At 28.7% G+C, this 15,499-nt stretch overlaps 4 protein-coding genes across 8 annotated transcripts; 2 read left to right on the top strand and 2 right to left on the bottom strand.

Annotated features, from left to right (window-relative positions):
• Nucleotides 1-58: 58 nt before the first annotated feature.
• On the bottom strand, nt 59-2,430 carry LOC107072210 (transcription factor IIFalpha). The gene is given in 7 exon segments (XM_015331960.2): nt 59-484; nt 561-895; nt 975-1,232; nt 1,235-1,260; nt 1,361-2,052; nt 2,133-2,179; nt 2,266-2,430. Coding segments are annotated over 7 exon segments (1,596 nt in total). The 5' UTR covers nt 2,290-2,430; the 3' UTR covers nt 59-270.
• Nucleotides 2,431-2,597: 167 nt separating this feature from the next.
• Nucleotides 2,598-5,451, top strand: or (AP-3 complex subunit sigma-2 or). 2 transcript variants are annotated; one of them, XM_015331959.2, is made up of 3 exons: nt 2,598-3,203; nt 3,297-3,680; nt 4,159-4,544. In XM_015331959.2, the coding sequence occupies exons 1-3, from the start codon at nt 3,135-3,137 to the stop codon at nt 4,222-4,224; spliced, it is 519 nt and encodes a 172-aa protein (XP_015187445.1). In that variant the 5' UTR covers nt 2,598-3,134; the 3' UTR covers nt 4,225-4,544. The 2 variants fall into 2 exon arrangements, with proteins under 2 accessions (XP_015187445.1, XP_015187444.1); XM_015331958.2 differs by lacking the exon at nt 4,159-4,544 and adding an exon at nt 4,638-5,451 and having other exon boundaries at nt 2,621-3,203.
• LOC107072207 (GATA zinc finger domain-containing protein 1) lies at nt 5,407-6,987 on the bottom strand. Of its 2 annotated transcripts, XM_015331954.2 has the most exons (5): nt 6,848-6,987; nt 6,588-6,675; nt 6,245-6,509; nt 5,904-6,106; nt 5,407-5,830 (listed from the first exon to the last, which is right to left on the bottom strand). In XM_015331954.2, the coding sequence occupies exons 2-5, from the start codon at nt 6,647-6,649 to the stop codon at nt 5,617-5,619; spliced, it is 744 nt and encodes a 247-aa protein (XP_015187440.1). In that variant the 5' UTR covers nt 6,650-6,675; nt 6,848-6,987; the 3' UTR covers nt 5,407-5,616. The 2 variants fall into 2 exon arrangements, with proteins under 2 accessions (XP_015187440.1, XP_015187439.1); XM_015331953.2 differs by lacking the exon at nt 6,848-6,987 and having other exon boundaries at nt 6,588-6,841.
• Nucleotides 6,988-7,340: 353 nt separating this feature from the next.
• Nucleotides 7,341-15,174, top strand: LOC107072200 (Receptor of activated protein kinase C 1). 3 transcript variants are annotated; one of them, XM_015331942.2, is made up of 18 exons: nt 7,341-7,760; nt 9,607-9,744; nt 9,858-10,029; nt 10,105-10,250; nt 10,350-10,579; nt 10,703-10,941; nt 11,017-11,107; nt 11,187-11,296; nt 11,385-11,527; nt 11,602-11,791; nt 11,871-12,016; nt 12,116-12,333; nt 12,421-12,692; nt 12,799-12,889; nt 12,957-13,051; nt 13,128-13,289; nt 13,367-13,511; nt 13,580-15,174. In XM_015331942.2, exons 2-18 carry the CDS (start codon nt 9,635-9,637, stop codon nt 13,738-13,740), a joined length of 2,721 nt encoding a protein of 906 aa, XP_015187428.1. In that variant the 5' UTR covers nt 7,341-7,760; nt 9,607-9,634; the 3' UTR covers nt 13,741-15,174. The 3 variants fall into 3 exon arrangements, with proteins under 3 accessions (XP_015187428.1, XP_015187432.1, XP_015187429.1); XM_015331946.2 differs by having other exon boundaries at nt 7,356-7,760; nt 12,128-12,333; XM_015331943.2 differs by lacking the exon at nt 7,341-7,760 and adding an exon at nt 8,321-8,679.
• The last annotated feature ends 325 nt before the right edge of the window (nt 15,175-15,499 follow it).

Here is a 15,499-nt window from a genome sequence, read left to right as displayed (position 1 = left end):
ATACAAAATAGACTTAAGAAATATGTTTGATTTGCTTAAAAAATGATTTTTATAAAAATTAATAATCAAATTGTTTTCTTTTATTTTTAAATAATGGCATTCACCAAATAAATATATGCATTTGTTAATATAACAATATTCTCATTATAACAACATATACACCTATCTAGTATAAAAGTAGTACCATTATTCGTTAAAAATAGCAATAGATATATACGCTTAAAAAATATAATATAATATAATATAATACAATAATTCTCATTGTAGTAATTAATTCGATTGAGATTTAATCGATAAATACATCTTATTCTTAATAGTTTGTTTAGTAGGATTGATCTTCTTTAATATTTGAGTCATAATATTAACAAGTTGTTCAGATGTGAGACCAGTCTTTTTAGATTTGAATTTTTGCAAAAGTTCTGTTGTAGTCATTGGTTTACGCATAAGATATCTTCTAACTGCATCTTCGGTAATACCAGATTCACTGTAATAAAATAAAATTGTTTATATTATTATCTATCTCAGTTTGAAATTCAATTAATATAGATGAACAATTTTACCTGGCGCCAGGTATATAAGAAGTCACTTGTGCTAGATTAAAGTTATCTAATTTTAATTTTTTAGCTTGCGATAAATCAGGGGAACCTGATTGTTTTCTCTTAAATGAATCAGCTGTGTTGGTCAATGCGGATGTTGGAGTTGCAGATCTTGAACTGTGTGCACTATTTGATTTTTTGATATCCTTCTCTTTTAATGTATCAGATTCTGATCCAGAATCACTTGAAAAATCACTAGAGGAAGATTTGCCAGGTGCAGATTTTTTGGTATCCTTCTTTTTGCTCTGTTTCTTCTTTTTCTTCTTGTCCTTCTTTCCAACGGCATCTTTTTCTTTATCCTAAATAAACAAAACAAACATTTTATAGAATAAAATAATTATATAAAATATGGGAATAGATTATTTATAATAATCATACCTTATCGTCCTTTTCCTTGTTTTCTTCATTTTCATCTTTATCTTCATCCCCTTCTTTTTTATCTGCTTGTTCTTCGTCTTCCTCATCGTCATCAGACGCAAGCAATTTTCTTAATGCATCTTCTTCTGCTACAGATTTGATCTCCTTCTGTTGTTCCAATTCTGATTCAGAATCAGACGAATCTGAAATGTAGTCGCATTCTCTTCCTTCTTCGTCACCGTCATCGCTTTCTTCAAATGCTTCATCGTCTGATGCATTTTCTTCTTCTTCTTCTTTAGTATTTCCACTGAAAGTAAAAAAACAATATTAATTTATGTAATTTCTGAATAAGAGATGATAGATAGATAGATAATAGATTTTTACTAATTTTTGTTTGATGTGCTTACATTTTCCTTTTTTCTTCTTCTTGTTATTATCTTCTTCATCAGAATCTTTCTTACTTTGTTCATCACTCATTGAATCATCATCATCGCTATCTATCCATTCATCCATTTCTGATATCTTCAAATCTTTATCCTTCTTAGCAGATTTTTTACCTTTACCACCATCTATTAATTCTTCTTCGTCTCCACCTTCCTCGTCATTCTTCATTCTTTTACGTAACATCAATGAAAAATAATTCATTACTTTGTTTCTACGACTGAACTCTTGTTCTGCTTCTTCCGCACTAAGTGCCTTGTATCTTTGGATAGGTTGGAAATTGTACCATTCGTGTAATGGAAAAGCTTCAATTGCACCATCAGGTGCATGCGTAAATACATAATACGCAGCATTTTCACTGATACCACCTTCTCGTATACCTTTGAATTTTTTCCCTGTCTTTCCACCTGACTTTAAAATCCATGGCTGATCTTCCGGCTTATATTTTCTACTTGTAATACCAAATTTTTTTCTTCTAGCTTCTTCTCTAGCATCTCGTCCAAATTCTGATCCAGCTCCATACTTTGGCATATCTTCTTCTACACCTTTGTATTCTTTCATATTATTTTCACGTTCCATTTTGACTTGTTTCCATTTAGAAAAATCAACGTTTAATGTTGCATTAAAACGCATCACATTATGTTTCTTCTTACTGTTTCTGTCAAATAATACAAAAGAGTTTTTGTGTTTTATAAAATTATAGATTATTAATGTAATAATAAATTTAAATTTACTTACTTTGGTACTCTTATACTAAATTCTTGTACGGATGGTACTCCGGGAGGCTAAAAATAAAATAACATTAGTAATAAAATAAATCTGAAAGAAAACATTACATTTGTTCGAAAATATTTTTAGGTTATATTTTTACCTTTGGTGCTGCGATGTTAGACATTTTATTTTTCTAATAAAATCTATTTAAATAATACAAAATGTTTAACTCTGTCTTTAAACAAAATTGAAAACGCGAAATATTTTTGAGGTTATTATATCCAACTGCACGGATGGTATTTGCATTGACCAGCTGACTGCATTGCATGTAATGAAAGTACACAATAGATTTGAATGCAATTGTGAAGCGTCATCTATTGGATTTTTATCCTACTAACGTGTTTAAAGAAACTTTTATCCTTATTTAATAGTGCAGTTATACTGTAAATCTCGTATTGCATCTCTTTTTATCAGAACATTTTTTGTTACATATGTAACTTAACCTCACATACGTAATGGAATAGTATTTTTTCTCTATTAGACTTGCAGTTCATATTTTGTCTGTTCGTCGTGGTGATCTACATTCATACACGTTTTAAATGAAATTAATGTGACAGCTTTAATTTTACTGTAGAATTTCAGTTCAAAGTTCAGTGATAAATCATTAAATAACATATAGTACAAGTTTTGAAAAATGATAACATTTATTATACGTTAATAATAATAATAATAATAATAATGATATACGTATATATATTTATGGTTAAAATATATTCAGTTGGTATAAGGTTATAATAAGAATTAATTAACGGTATGAAAAAATGATAGTTTTGTAAAAAGAGGTCAAGTTTGAAAATACTATAGTATGATAAATTTATTCCAATTGAAATTGAATGAAAATAAGTAATGTTCCTATTGTTTAATAATCTTCTATTATAATATTTTCCACGTACATACAACGATTGTACATAATCTACTGTAAAAATATATATGTAATTAAAAAAAGAATAATTGATCAAGTTTGTCATCATGATTAAAGCTATTTTGGTTTTTAATAACCATGGAAAGCCACGTCTTTCAAAGTTTTATCAATACTTCGTAAGTATATAGAATTTTGTCTATTTAAAGATAAATTAATGAATTATTATTCTTCAAGATTATATTTACATTATTATTGATTGATTTTTGTAGAATGAAGATATGCAACAACAGATTATTAAAGAGACATTTCAACTTGTATCGAAGAGAGACGATAATGTTTGTAACTTTTTGGAAGGTGGTAGCCTAATAGGAGGATCAGATTATAAATTGATTTATCGTCACTATGCCACCCTTTATTTTGTATTTTGCGTTGACAGTTCTGAATCAGAACTTGGTATTCTAGATTTGATACAAGTATTTGTTGAAACATTGGACAAATGTTTTGAAAATGTGTGCGAATTAGATCTTATATTTCATGTCGATAAAGTTCATTATATTCTTAACGAATTAGTGATGGGTGGTATGGTATTAGAAACTAATATGACTGAAATACTCACTAGAATAGAGGATCAAAACAAATTGGAAAAACAAGAGGTAAGTTTTATTATTATAATATTTCTTTTATTTCATTTTTATAGTTTTCTTTTTTTGCTCAAATTATTAAACAATTGCTTATTGCAAATAATATGATAACATAGTGTTACTGCATAATGCTTTTTAATTAAATCTAAGATAGGAAATATATATCACTTCTTATAAAGATAGATTTTTATTATATAAATTATAGAGATTTACTTGTTGAATTTTGTATTGTATTTAATGATTTAATGTTCATAATTGTCCTTTGTTCTGTTAACATTTTAGTATGTATATAATATGTATATTGAATAGAATACAATAAGTCAATGAATAATTGTGGAATAAGAAAATAATAGACAAATATTAACCAAGCTTCAAATATAGTTCATTATTTGTAGCAATTTGTCGATTGGTAGCCTATGCATGTTTGGTATGCTTCGTAAAGCAGTTTCATGTGGGGTTGTAGGACTGATCAAGCTAACATCAATTTTAGGGGACTTACAGATCAGGACGATCTTGCTCACCTCGTCCGTTTGTCCTTCTGGGGCCCCCTCCTTAAGTAAATCAGCAGTAGACAATCTGGCCACTTAAAAATAAATTCAGTCCTATGTATAATTGTCTCTCTGTGATTTCTTCTATCTTTTTTATAGATATTTTTTTGTTTTGTTTCAATTTTCGATCTTTCTTCTTTTTCTTCGTTAACTAAGAACAATTTCAAACATAAGTCGTCTTTTTCATAGCTTCATAAAAACGCCGTTCATAACACGCATGATAAATACTATTGTTTATATATGTCTGCTCCATGACAGTGCCTTATTGCAATTGTATACGTCGCCAATAATCCATAAATAAAACTATGTATTGTGTAGCTATTTATTATTACTTGTCTTCATTCCTAGAAATGAATTGCTATCTTATTAATCCCAAGCATATGCCCATATTCCATTTTTTCCATCCATATAATGTGTGCAGGCGGGAATCACAGCTGCGCCAGCGCGTGCAGTATCAGCGGTGAAGAATATGAATATTCCTCAACAAATAAAGGATATGAAGCTACCTGACTTACCGCAAGCAATAAAAGATCTCAAATTCTGACCATCCATTACTTCGTTGGCTCCCAGCTGACTGCTTTCTTCTACCATCCCAAGTACAAGTGATACCACATCAAGGATTATCTTTCCTTCCCTTCGAGTGAATGAAAATGCACCGATATTGTCCAACACCTCGTGCACTACGTCTCAACGTTATCAGAGTTAAAAAAAAAAAAAAAAAAAAAAAAAAAAAAAAAAACTGTGTATAAAGAACTATATTTCAATAATTATTATCTTCTTTGCGTTGAATTCATCATTTTCGACAAAGAAGGATCAATACGAATTGATCGAGAATATTCTCGAAGACAAATTTCTATTTCAGATCTATTGAAGTCTGAAACGAAATTGTCTCATTCTGTCTTTAACAGAAATTCGATAAATATATATATATATATTCAAATTTTGTATTATACAATATGCAAAGAGAACAAACAGTTAATCCCTAGAATTGGGGAAATATATAAACTGTTCGATACTGTTCCTGTATCGTGTATTCTGAAGGTACATACATACAACACTAACTCTATGTTATTACATACCAAACTATTGCATTTCTCCCATTATTCACATAGTAATATATACTTATATTTTGTTTATTAAAAACACACAACCCTCTATAAGATTATTATTAAAAAAATTAAACATTCATGTTATAATGTAATAAAAATATATTTAATAAACATTTCTCTGACATATCTTCAATTTTTATCTTAACTATATAAGTAACTTTGCTTAACTGAATAAAATTAAGAGCAGAATGAGAAATATTACAAAATCAAAAGGTAATTATTTCTACTTAATAATAAAATTAAAAATATCTATCTAATATATATATAAATATATAAGATCTAAGAATATCATTATTTTTTACACATGTTAATCTCATTTCTCAGAGTTGTCCAAACGTATCCAACTCCTTTTTCCATTAACGGTGGAGGATAAGGAGTATTTTTAAGTTTATAATAATCTGATGGAGCATGCATAACAAATTCCATACATTCCAATTTTCTTGGTAAATCTTCTTCAGGTCCAACGATATAAGTTTCTGGTGAAAATCCTTGTTCCGGAGGTGGACTACAATCAAATAATTTCCTCTTACAATATGAAAAACCCAAATACATAATTATAAAAAACAAAATCCACATACCTTGCTGTTGTTGGTAATAACCAAGTTACAGCAGCACTCTTCTCACAATACTGATCGGTTAGTAATCCGCGTATTTGAGCATAATAAATGCCACCATCTATATCTTGCATCGAAACTATATCTCCAACTTGAAAATAAGTACCTTTATAGAACACATAATTGCTTGTAACAGGAGTAGCAGTGGCGGTTGGTGCTTTCACTGGCTAAATACAATGAAAAAGAAAAGGATATACTTACAAAACTTGTTTATAAAGAAAAAATGAAAAAGAAAGAAAGAGAGAAAAGATAACAGATCACATTAATTAATGAAATGAATATAATATGATAATATTGAATTATACCGTTTTCTTAAACAGGTTTCTCCTGCCTTTACCCTTTGGAACAATCTTATGTGGTGCACTCGGTTTTGAGTTACAATACCTCGTGATCCTTGTACTACGTCTAATTGGTTTTAATAATCCACTTTTGTCGTCTTCCTCATTTTTTGTTTCACCATTAGCCTGGGCAGATCTTTTTTTCTCAAGACACTCATTGCATAGATTACCAGATTCGGTTGAGTGCCAAAGTGGTGTTTCCCGAGTCCCACAATTAACACACTCAGGTTTACTACCGAAAGGCATTAGATTCCTATTTTCAATTCTTAACAATTACAAATTTAGCTGAGAAAAAAAACTTGTTTTCCACCTGCACTCCAAAGTTTTCGTCCAATAGTTTTGTTGTTGATGATGATGTTCCTCAGTGGTCATCTCGAATGATAATGTGTAGTTAGAAACTTGAACATAAATAGTTTTATTTGCAGTTACGTTACGCACGTGCGCAACACCATGGAAATATATAAATTAAACAAAAAAATAACAAAAACAACACAAATGCAATAGATAGAAGCAGTGTAATAAAAGTATATAAGAGTAAGGAAGAATGGATAAAAACATTCGAGAAATTACTATTCTAGCGCCACATAGAAAACATTTTCGATAAATCACAAATTACAAATGATCAATATTATTAAATATTGCAATCGTATGTATACATGATAAATATGTTAAATCAATTGAAAAACAAATTCTCGACAAATTTCTATACAATAACAATGCAACAATTTGAAAAGTTACCAACACGTGAAGAAGAAATCTACCTTACCGACCGATAAAAACAATTCAATAAACTAGAACGACATACGAATAATTATTTTCAGTTACAAATTAAATAGAGAAATTTGAAGAAGAAGAAAAAGAAGAAGAAAAAAAGAATAAATTAATTTTTCATTTAACAAATATTTACATTCAATTACATTAATAATCCAATATACCCAAGGAACGAAAAACAAATAATATTATTACTGTTATACCTGTCGGGGGAAAAAATAAAAAAACCAAATAAAAAGAAACTAAATAAATTGTCGAAGTAGAAAAAAAAGGGAATGCGTATCCCTTCCCATAATGTTTTGAGTGAAAACATGTCGGTAAATGTTTATTGAAAAAAAAAAAAAGTAAGTATAGTATCTGTCGTGGCTATTCCATTATTATTTCCTCGACTGTATTATCGATCTGGTTTGACTCGACGTGGACATGCGTTTAACGTTAAAACTTCATTGTGACAGGTGCCCTCTTCGGGGTGTCTTGTTTTTTTCCCCACTGTTCCATTCTATTAAAGGGCCTAACAATTTTTTCATTAATTCTCATAAAAATTAACAGAATTCTTCTATCATATATCGTTTATAAACATTATCTAAAATGATTATTTATTATTTGTGACAATGAACGTTTATTATTAAAGTTCATTAATAAACAAGAGTGGCAACGAAATATTTGATTTTTATTTTCTCTCTAGTGTCTGCAACATGTGCCTTTTCTATTTGTGAGTATTATTCAAAATATTAATAACCTTTTTATAGGATCTTTTTTTTTATTTTATTGTTACGTATTATTATTATTATCATTATCACTAGGGTGAACCAAAAGTTCGTGTGTGTACTTTTTAATTAATATTTTCAAAATAAACAACAATCACATTATGCAATTTCAAAGTAAAGTTTCAACACAATAAATTCACGAATATTTGTTTCAATTTAATTGTTATTAATTTAGTGTTGTAATGAATTGTTTCAATATTTGCTTGTTTGTTTGTTTGTTTATACGTTGAATTAACAAGCACTATTTAACGGTTCGTTTTTGAACTACGTTGTCAAACTTGACATTACATTAATTTTTAATTTAAATTTATTAATAAATACGTGAAATAAATAATGAATTGATTTGTATTTTTTTGTTTAATTTTGACTTGAACCACTTTTGTAATTACTCTGATATATATTTATTCTTTAATTATTAATGTTAATCATTTTATGTTAATGAAAAGAAAGATGGAATGTAATATTTGTTTTGGTATAATCTTTTATTATTATTTTAAAAATAAATCTACAAGAGGTATAAAATTAAATTTATTATTTCATACAGGTAAATAATTTGTCAAAGAAAGTTGATAATGTGTATAATAATTATCGATCGATATATTACACGTTACACGTCAGCGGTATTTTATTGACGTAGTAAATGTGTGCGTGGTGCTATTTAAGTTGCTATGTACAATTGATATAATAATAGAAAAACAAATAACAAATAATTAATAATAATAATTATTAATTTTTCAAAGAAATATTTAGAATATTAGTTGCGTTTATTATATTGTTTTTCTTCTTCTTCTTCTTTTCGTAATATTAACCTTGTAATTTTTCAACCCTTATCAATCGTCAGATCCAAGATGATTCTCACTAATTGTAAGTTGTAAGTAATTTCAGTAAATATGTAACAAAAATGTTGAGTATTTAAAAATTGACTTATTATTTATTTATTTTTCTTGAAGGAGTACTATAATTATATGAGATTATAATGAATTATTAAATAAGATATTTTTATTTGTAAGTCACTTCCCACGTGACTTCCGGCCGGTAAAGTTTAAATATCTGTAATATTTTCTTTATTTTTTATTTCGTTTCTTTTTTTCCTTTCTTTCTTATTTTTATTAATAATGATAATACAATGACAAGGATCGAAACTTTGAAAGTCTTTAGCTGAAATACTTTATTATGCCTCCCACCTGTAGAACTGATAGTCGGATACATTCTCCTTTATTATTGAAACATACGAGTAAGTATATGCACCGTGAATCTTTTCAACTGTTAAGGTTAAAGGTCATTAGAAACATTATCTTTTTATTACAATTATTATTTTTTTAATTTTCATTATTTTATTAATATATATATATATATATGTTAGTTTAGAAAGTATTGGTATAAAAAGAAACGAAAAAGAATAAATAAAATATCAAAGTAATTTTGAATAATTCGATCGAAAGCATTTTCGTACGACATAAAATTAAGTATCTTTCATAGCTATACTATTTCGCGTATACTTCTTCAACAAAATTGATTTTTCCGTTCTTTTAATAATTCACGAAATATGTATATGTAGTATATAACTAGTACATATATATAGATATGTTTACACACATTTACTTGAAATAGAATAGAAGCCAAAAAAGGGCTTTGATAATTATCATAACTCATCGTTCAACGTGTGTCTATCAGTACTGTCAACATTTTGTGATGTTGTACATAAAATAAGAAATAGATATAATAATAATAATAATAATAATAATAATAACGCGATAATAATATATAATTTTTATTAATTCTTTATTCAAGGTAATAATCCTGTCTCGAACAAATAACAATGACTGCCATGATGGAGGACATACAAGCTCTACAAACCCTAACGATTCATACAAGCGACATAAATAGCGTTGATTTTGCTGGTGATTGTATCCTAGTAACTGGATCGGGGTAAATAGTAGTCAACTTTCCATCGATCCTTCAAATTTCAATTATTTATTTCAGTTAAATATAAATTTGTATTATTATATAAATAATAATGAGATTGATATGATTTTGATTAGAGACAAACGTGTAAGGGTTTGGGAATGGCAACAAGGTACGGGCTACGTCGAAGCTTTCTTTTCTCCACTTTTAGGTCACAAATATGGGGTGACTTCGGTCAAAGTTAGTCCTCAATCAACTATGCTAGCTTCTTCTAGTATAGATGGTACTACATTGTTATGGAATTTAAGGGTAAGATATCTTCTAAGAAATAGAAAGAAATGACAAATCAAATTGTTTATAATAAATCTGTTATATATTTTAAAGACGGGAACGAAGATACACACGATGGTACAAGTTGGTGGTGAATCTGTAAGAGTTAGCAGATTTTCACAGGATTCAACATTGTTAGTAACAGCTGGTGATAACGGACAGATTTGTCTTTGGGATTTAATTCATCGTACTTTAATCAGGCAAGGTCTTATTACTATATTCGTAATTAGAACATTATTTTCTTAATAATAAGATCATATCATCATTATTTTTGAAAACATTTCATTTCTTTTTCTTAGATCATTTCAAAAACACGAAAGTGCCGTGCAAGGGGTATGTTTTACACCAGATTCAAACTGGTTATTAACAACATGTACATTTGGCGTTATGAATTTATTCTCCACTGCCGAAATGATCGATTCTAGCTTGTCCAATAGTAGTCAATCAGTAACCGTGTTTGCCTCGGTAGACGATGCTCATGATCTTGGTGTAGTGTCGTGTGATTTTTCAATTTCACAAGAAATAACAGGTTAATATATAATATGCCCACACACACACACACACACACACACATACTCTTATTAGTTTTTTTTCTTTAAAACACATTATAATAAAATGAATATTCATTCTTATATTGAAAATATATGTACAGGTAACGAACCATTTACCAAAGTTTATCAATTGGTTACCTGTGGCAATGATCACAACGTCAAACTATGGGAGGTCATTGTTATTCAAGATAAATGCGAAGTTCAGCCAAATTCTGCCACTATAAATCTTTACAGGGTAATGGAAAAGCACAGCAGTGCCTTAACTTGCGTCAAATTTAGTTCCAACGGATTATACATTGCTAGTAGTGGTCTTGATAAAACAGCAATAATTTGGGAAACGGTAAATTTATTTATATATATATCCAATAATCTAATATATCTAATATCTAATGTAATATCATTTGTATGATTATAGAACACAGGAAAAATATGTAGCGTGTTAGCGAGACATAACAGATACGTTGCATGCTGCGCATTCTCAAGAGATGGAAATCTTTTAGCTACTGGTGATTTTTTTTTAATTTTTAATTTATATCACAATAAAATATAAATCCAATCACATAATAGAATTCTTTAATTCTTTAGGTTCTAACGATAAGTCAGTTATTGTGTGGGACTTGACGGGAAACCTAACTATCGATTCTGAACTTATAAGACATGGTGCTCCAAAGTTATTATTAAATGAACGTGATAAGGTAAGTCAAAAGTTGTTTTTAACGTGCGCCCCCAAGGTGGTTAATGTTACGCAATGATTCTTTGGTTTTTTTTTTCTTTATTTATTAGAATGCTGTACACGAGCAAGATGTAGTACAGAATGCAGAATCCTTCGGAAATGAAGTGAAATTAATTCAAAGGATGGACGATCATGGTGGTGCGGTCAATGGCGTTGCTTTTTACGGGAATAATTTAATAGCTTCTGGTTCAGGGTTTGTTAACAAATATTTGATGTATATCTCGTAGACAAATATTTTGTTGGTAATCAAAATGTATGTTAATTTAGAGATAAATTAGTACGTATATGGAGTATTGAAAAAAACGAGGAAGACGAGGAAGATAGGAAATTTCAAGAGAAATCATTTAGTCCTTTGGATGGTCACAAGTACAGCGTGAATTATGTAGAATTTAGTCCTTGTGGTACTATGCTTGCTTCCTGTTCATTGGACGGGACCACAATAGTTTGGAATACTGAGGTATCATTTAAATTTGGATTATTTCATTGAATATTTATATTCATTCTTATTAAATAACATGATCATTATATGATCATAGAGTGGTGGACATGCAAGAGGATCATTCGTTAATTCTGGATCAGGTCTTCGTGTTTGTCGTTGGTCTCCAGATGGTACCAAGATAGCAACAGCTGGGGATGATGAAAAAACTACGTTATGGGATATGGATAGTATGGAACATTTACAGTATGTTTATTTAAAAAGGATTAGCAATTGGATACTTTTTAATATATCTATCTTATATATATTTAATATTAATGCAAAGATACTAACGCGTAACTAAAGGCAATCTTGCAGAATTTTCGAAGGACATGCTGATGCTATTACATCAATAGCGTTTACACACGACTCCCGTTATTTGGTAACAGCTTGCAACGAGGGTACATGGAGATTATTCGATATTCTTAATGAAAAATCCGAACAATGTTTATTAGTTTGTGACGAAGCACACGACTTAGGGGTTCAAGGATGCGATTTTAGTCCAACTGGTTCTACAGGCGCTAGTATTTACCTGTTAATAATAAAAGATTATTAATCAAGTAAATATAATGTTACTTTTCATTTGACATTTTCTATTTCAATTTTTATAGGAGGAGATTCCAATTTGAATAATAACAAACAGACATATCTATTGGCAACGTGTGGTAACGATTCTCTTGTTAAATTATGGCAATTAATCATTTCCAACAAGGATCATGATTCTACTGATGGTATTGGAACAAGTGATTCTAATATTAGTTTCAAAGAAAAAAGAACTTTAACCGGTCACGGTGGTAACGTCATGGACGTACGTTTTTCTCCGATTCATGGAGAAATTTTAGGAAGTGTTGCTACCGACAGGACAGCACGTATATGGAGCGTTGTAAGTGTAAACACAAAATTATTGACTGCTATTTTTTGCCACACACCACATATAATTATACAATTAAATATAAGAGCCAAAATATACGTGCAAATATATTCCGCAGTTTTCCGGAGCTTGTTTGTATGTACTCGAGGATCACGAAAGTCTGGTGACGTCATGCGCATTTTCCGAAGATACATCTTTATTCATTACAGGTATCTTCTTCTTTTTTTAATCATACACCTAGTATATAATTAAACACACAATTATATTCTATTTTAGGTGCATTAGACAAAACTGTTTTAGTATGGAGGATACCTCATCAATTGGTATCTCAAAGTATATTGATTGATAGCTTGAAACATAATAGAAAGAAGGTATAAAAGATGATTAATATGATATTTACATAATTTCAATTTATACAAACTTCTAATATAAGGAAATATATTCTAGTTGGCTGATTGGAAGGTCGATGATACTTTGAAATGGTTGAACGAAATAGGATTGTTGAAATTAATGAAGAGAGCTCAAACATCGGTTTTAACGGGACGACAATTACTTAATATTCCAGTTTATGAATTATTGATTAAACTTGACCTTGAAAACGACGAGGAGGTATATGCAAATTTTTATTTCGATGAATTTATTAAAAAAACACATATATATATATATATTATATTTCATTTTTAAAGACGGCTGAAATATTTAAAAGACAATTATACTGGTTAAAAAGAGAAGATACCAACGCTGTGGAAATACCAGATGAAACGGAAATACCCCATGAATTTTTGTGTCCTATAACTCATGAGATTATGAAAGAACCAGTTCAATGTTCAGGTATAAATATCTTAATAAATATTCATTTAAAATGAAATATTACGTCGAATATAATATAACGTTCTTAGATGGATTTACATATGAGAGAGCAGCCATAAACGAATGGTTTTTATGTGGAAAATATACAAGTCCTATGACGAATGAGCCGTTGCATGATACTACCTTTACACCAAATATTAATCTGAGAAATGCAATATGTACGCTTCTTCATGGAAACGAATCGGAATAACATATTTTTCAGATGGATCAAAATGACGTCCATGAATATTAAAAGATCAAATAAAAAGTTTTATTATTGATAGTTGAATAAAGCACATATTGACACATACTGAGATCTATAAAAAGGAAAGATACACATAATGTATGTATTTACATCATTTATGCTGTGAGTGGACCAATCGTATTGTACGTGCACTTTTACTTAAAATCGCACAACTCTCAAGCCAAGTCTTGATAAACAATTTTACGTTCTTGTTAACTTATTATAATTAGTTATTTCCAAATATTTGTATTTTTATATCGTTATTGTATAAATACGTTGAACGTATTTTATTGAAATATTATTAACAAGAAAAAAAAAGAGAAAAAAAGCAGATGACATATAGAAAATCACATTTACATCGTATATATACATATATGTATTATACATACGGAAATTATATTGAAAAATAAGCGCGAAATGGTCCACAGTATACTTCATTATGTATAGTATCATAAAAGAAAGCTTTATTGAAGGATGAGGACATATTATAAACTTTTGATTATGATATGAGTATGTTATGTATATTTTACATAAAGCTACGATACACAAGCATGCATATATATATATGAATATACATCATACATATATGTATATATAGTGATCTGATATGCAGGAATAGTACAATTTTGAACTAATATTATCGACAATCTTCATGGATTATAAAAGAAAAAAAAAACATTGTACCAACTTATATGGACATGTATGTTGTATTATCTTTAAGAGCGTATATATTATACATATCGAATTGATGATCATTTTGTAGCGGTTCTAAACACTAGTGAAACTACATGATAATGATGATGATGATGATGATGATGATGATGATGTTATACGTCAAATTTTAAACTTCTTAAAGTGGATTTTCATCGAAAACAAAGTTTCGATAGAAACTTCACTAAAATCTTCACACATAAACGATTTTTATATAACGTATATAATTAACGGCACGTTTTTGATATTTATGCGATCAATGGATATGCATATTCTTGACATTGTTGTATAGATTATTATATACATTTTTTAATAATCTTTTTTCCTTATTTTTTTGTTATATTAAAAATAATGATAAATACGTATTTATTTTGTACATAAATACATATTGAACATTATTCACATTCGGCACATTTGGATATTGAAATACATATTATATATAGATATATATTTCTGTGATATACAATATATTGATTCGATTGAATTGTTATTAGCAAGAAATTTCATCTAATAATATGTTTGCAATAAATTATAAATCGTTAACTTTACTAACATATATATATATATATATATATACATATATAGTATATTATTAGGTTTGTTAATGTTACAATGTTATGTTATTATTATGACGTGCTTATTGTACAGTTATCACTCTAATAAATACCGACATTTCCACCAACACATAAATTCAATATCTAAATAATTTCATGATAAAAGTTACAAGAAAAAATGAGGAAGATATTTAAAAGAACCGCCATACGCGTCATACAAATCCTCATGTGATTGGTTGTCACCAGATGGCGGGATATTCGATTGTCCTTGATTTGTACATAGATCGCTATAATGAAAATTGAAATGAAAGGAAAATTTGAATAAAAAAAAAAGCTTCTTTAAAAATCGTGATAGATCAATAATGGATCTTAATCTCGATCGATAAAAAAGGAATATTATTTTTTTTTATGAGAAATATAAGAAGAGGAAAGAAAAAATAATAAAAATGAAAAAAAATTAG

This window comes from Polistes dominula, unplaced genomic scaffold, assembly GCF_049000335.1.
Source record: "Polistes dominula isolate Pdom_NZ unplaced genomic scaffold, Pdom_raw_medaka contig_83, whole genome shotgun sequence".
NCBI classification, from domain to species: Eukaryota; Metazoa; Arthropoda; class Insecta; order Hymenoptera; family Vespidae; genus Polistes; species Polistes dominula.
The sequence above is the reverse complement of the archived record's forward strand: the minus strand, read 5'-3'. Positions and strand labels throughout refer to the sequence as shown.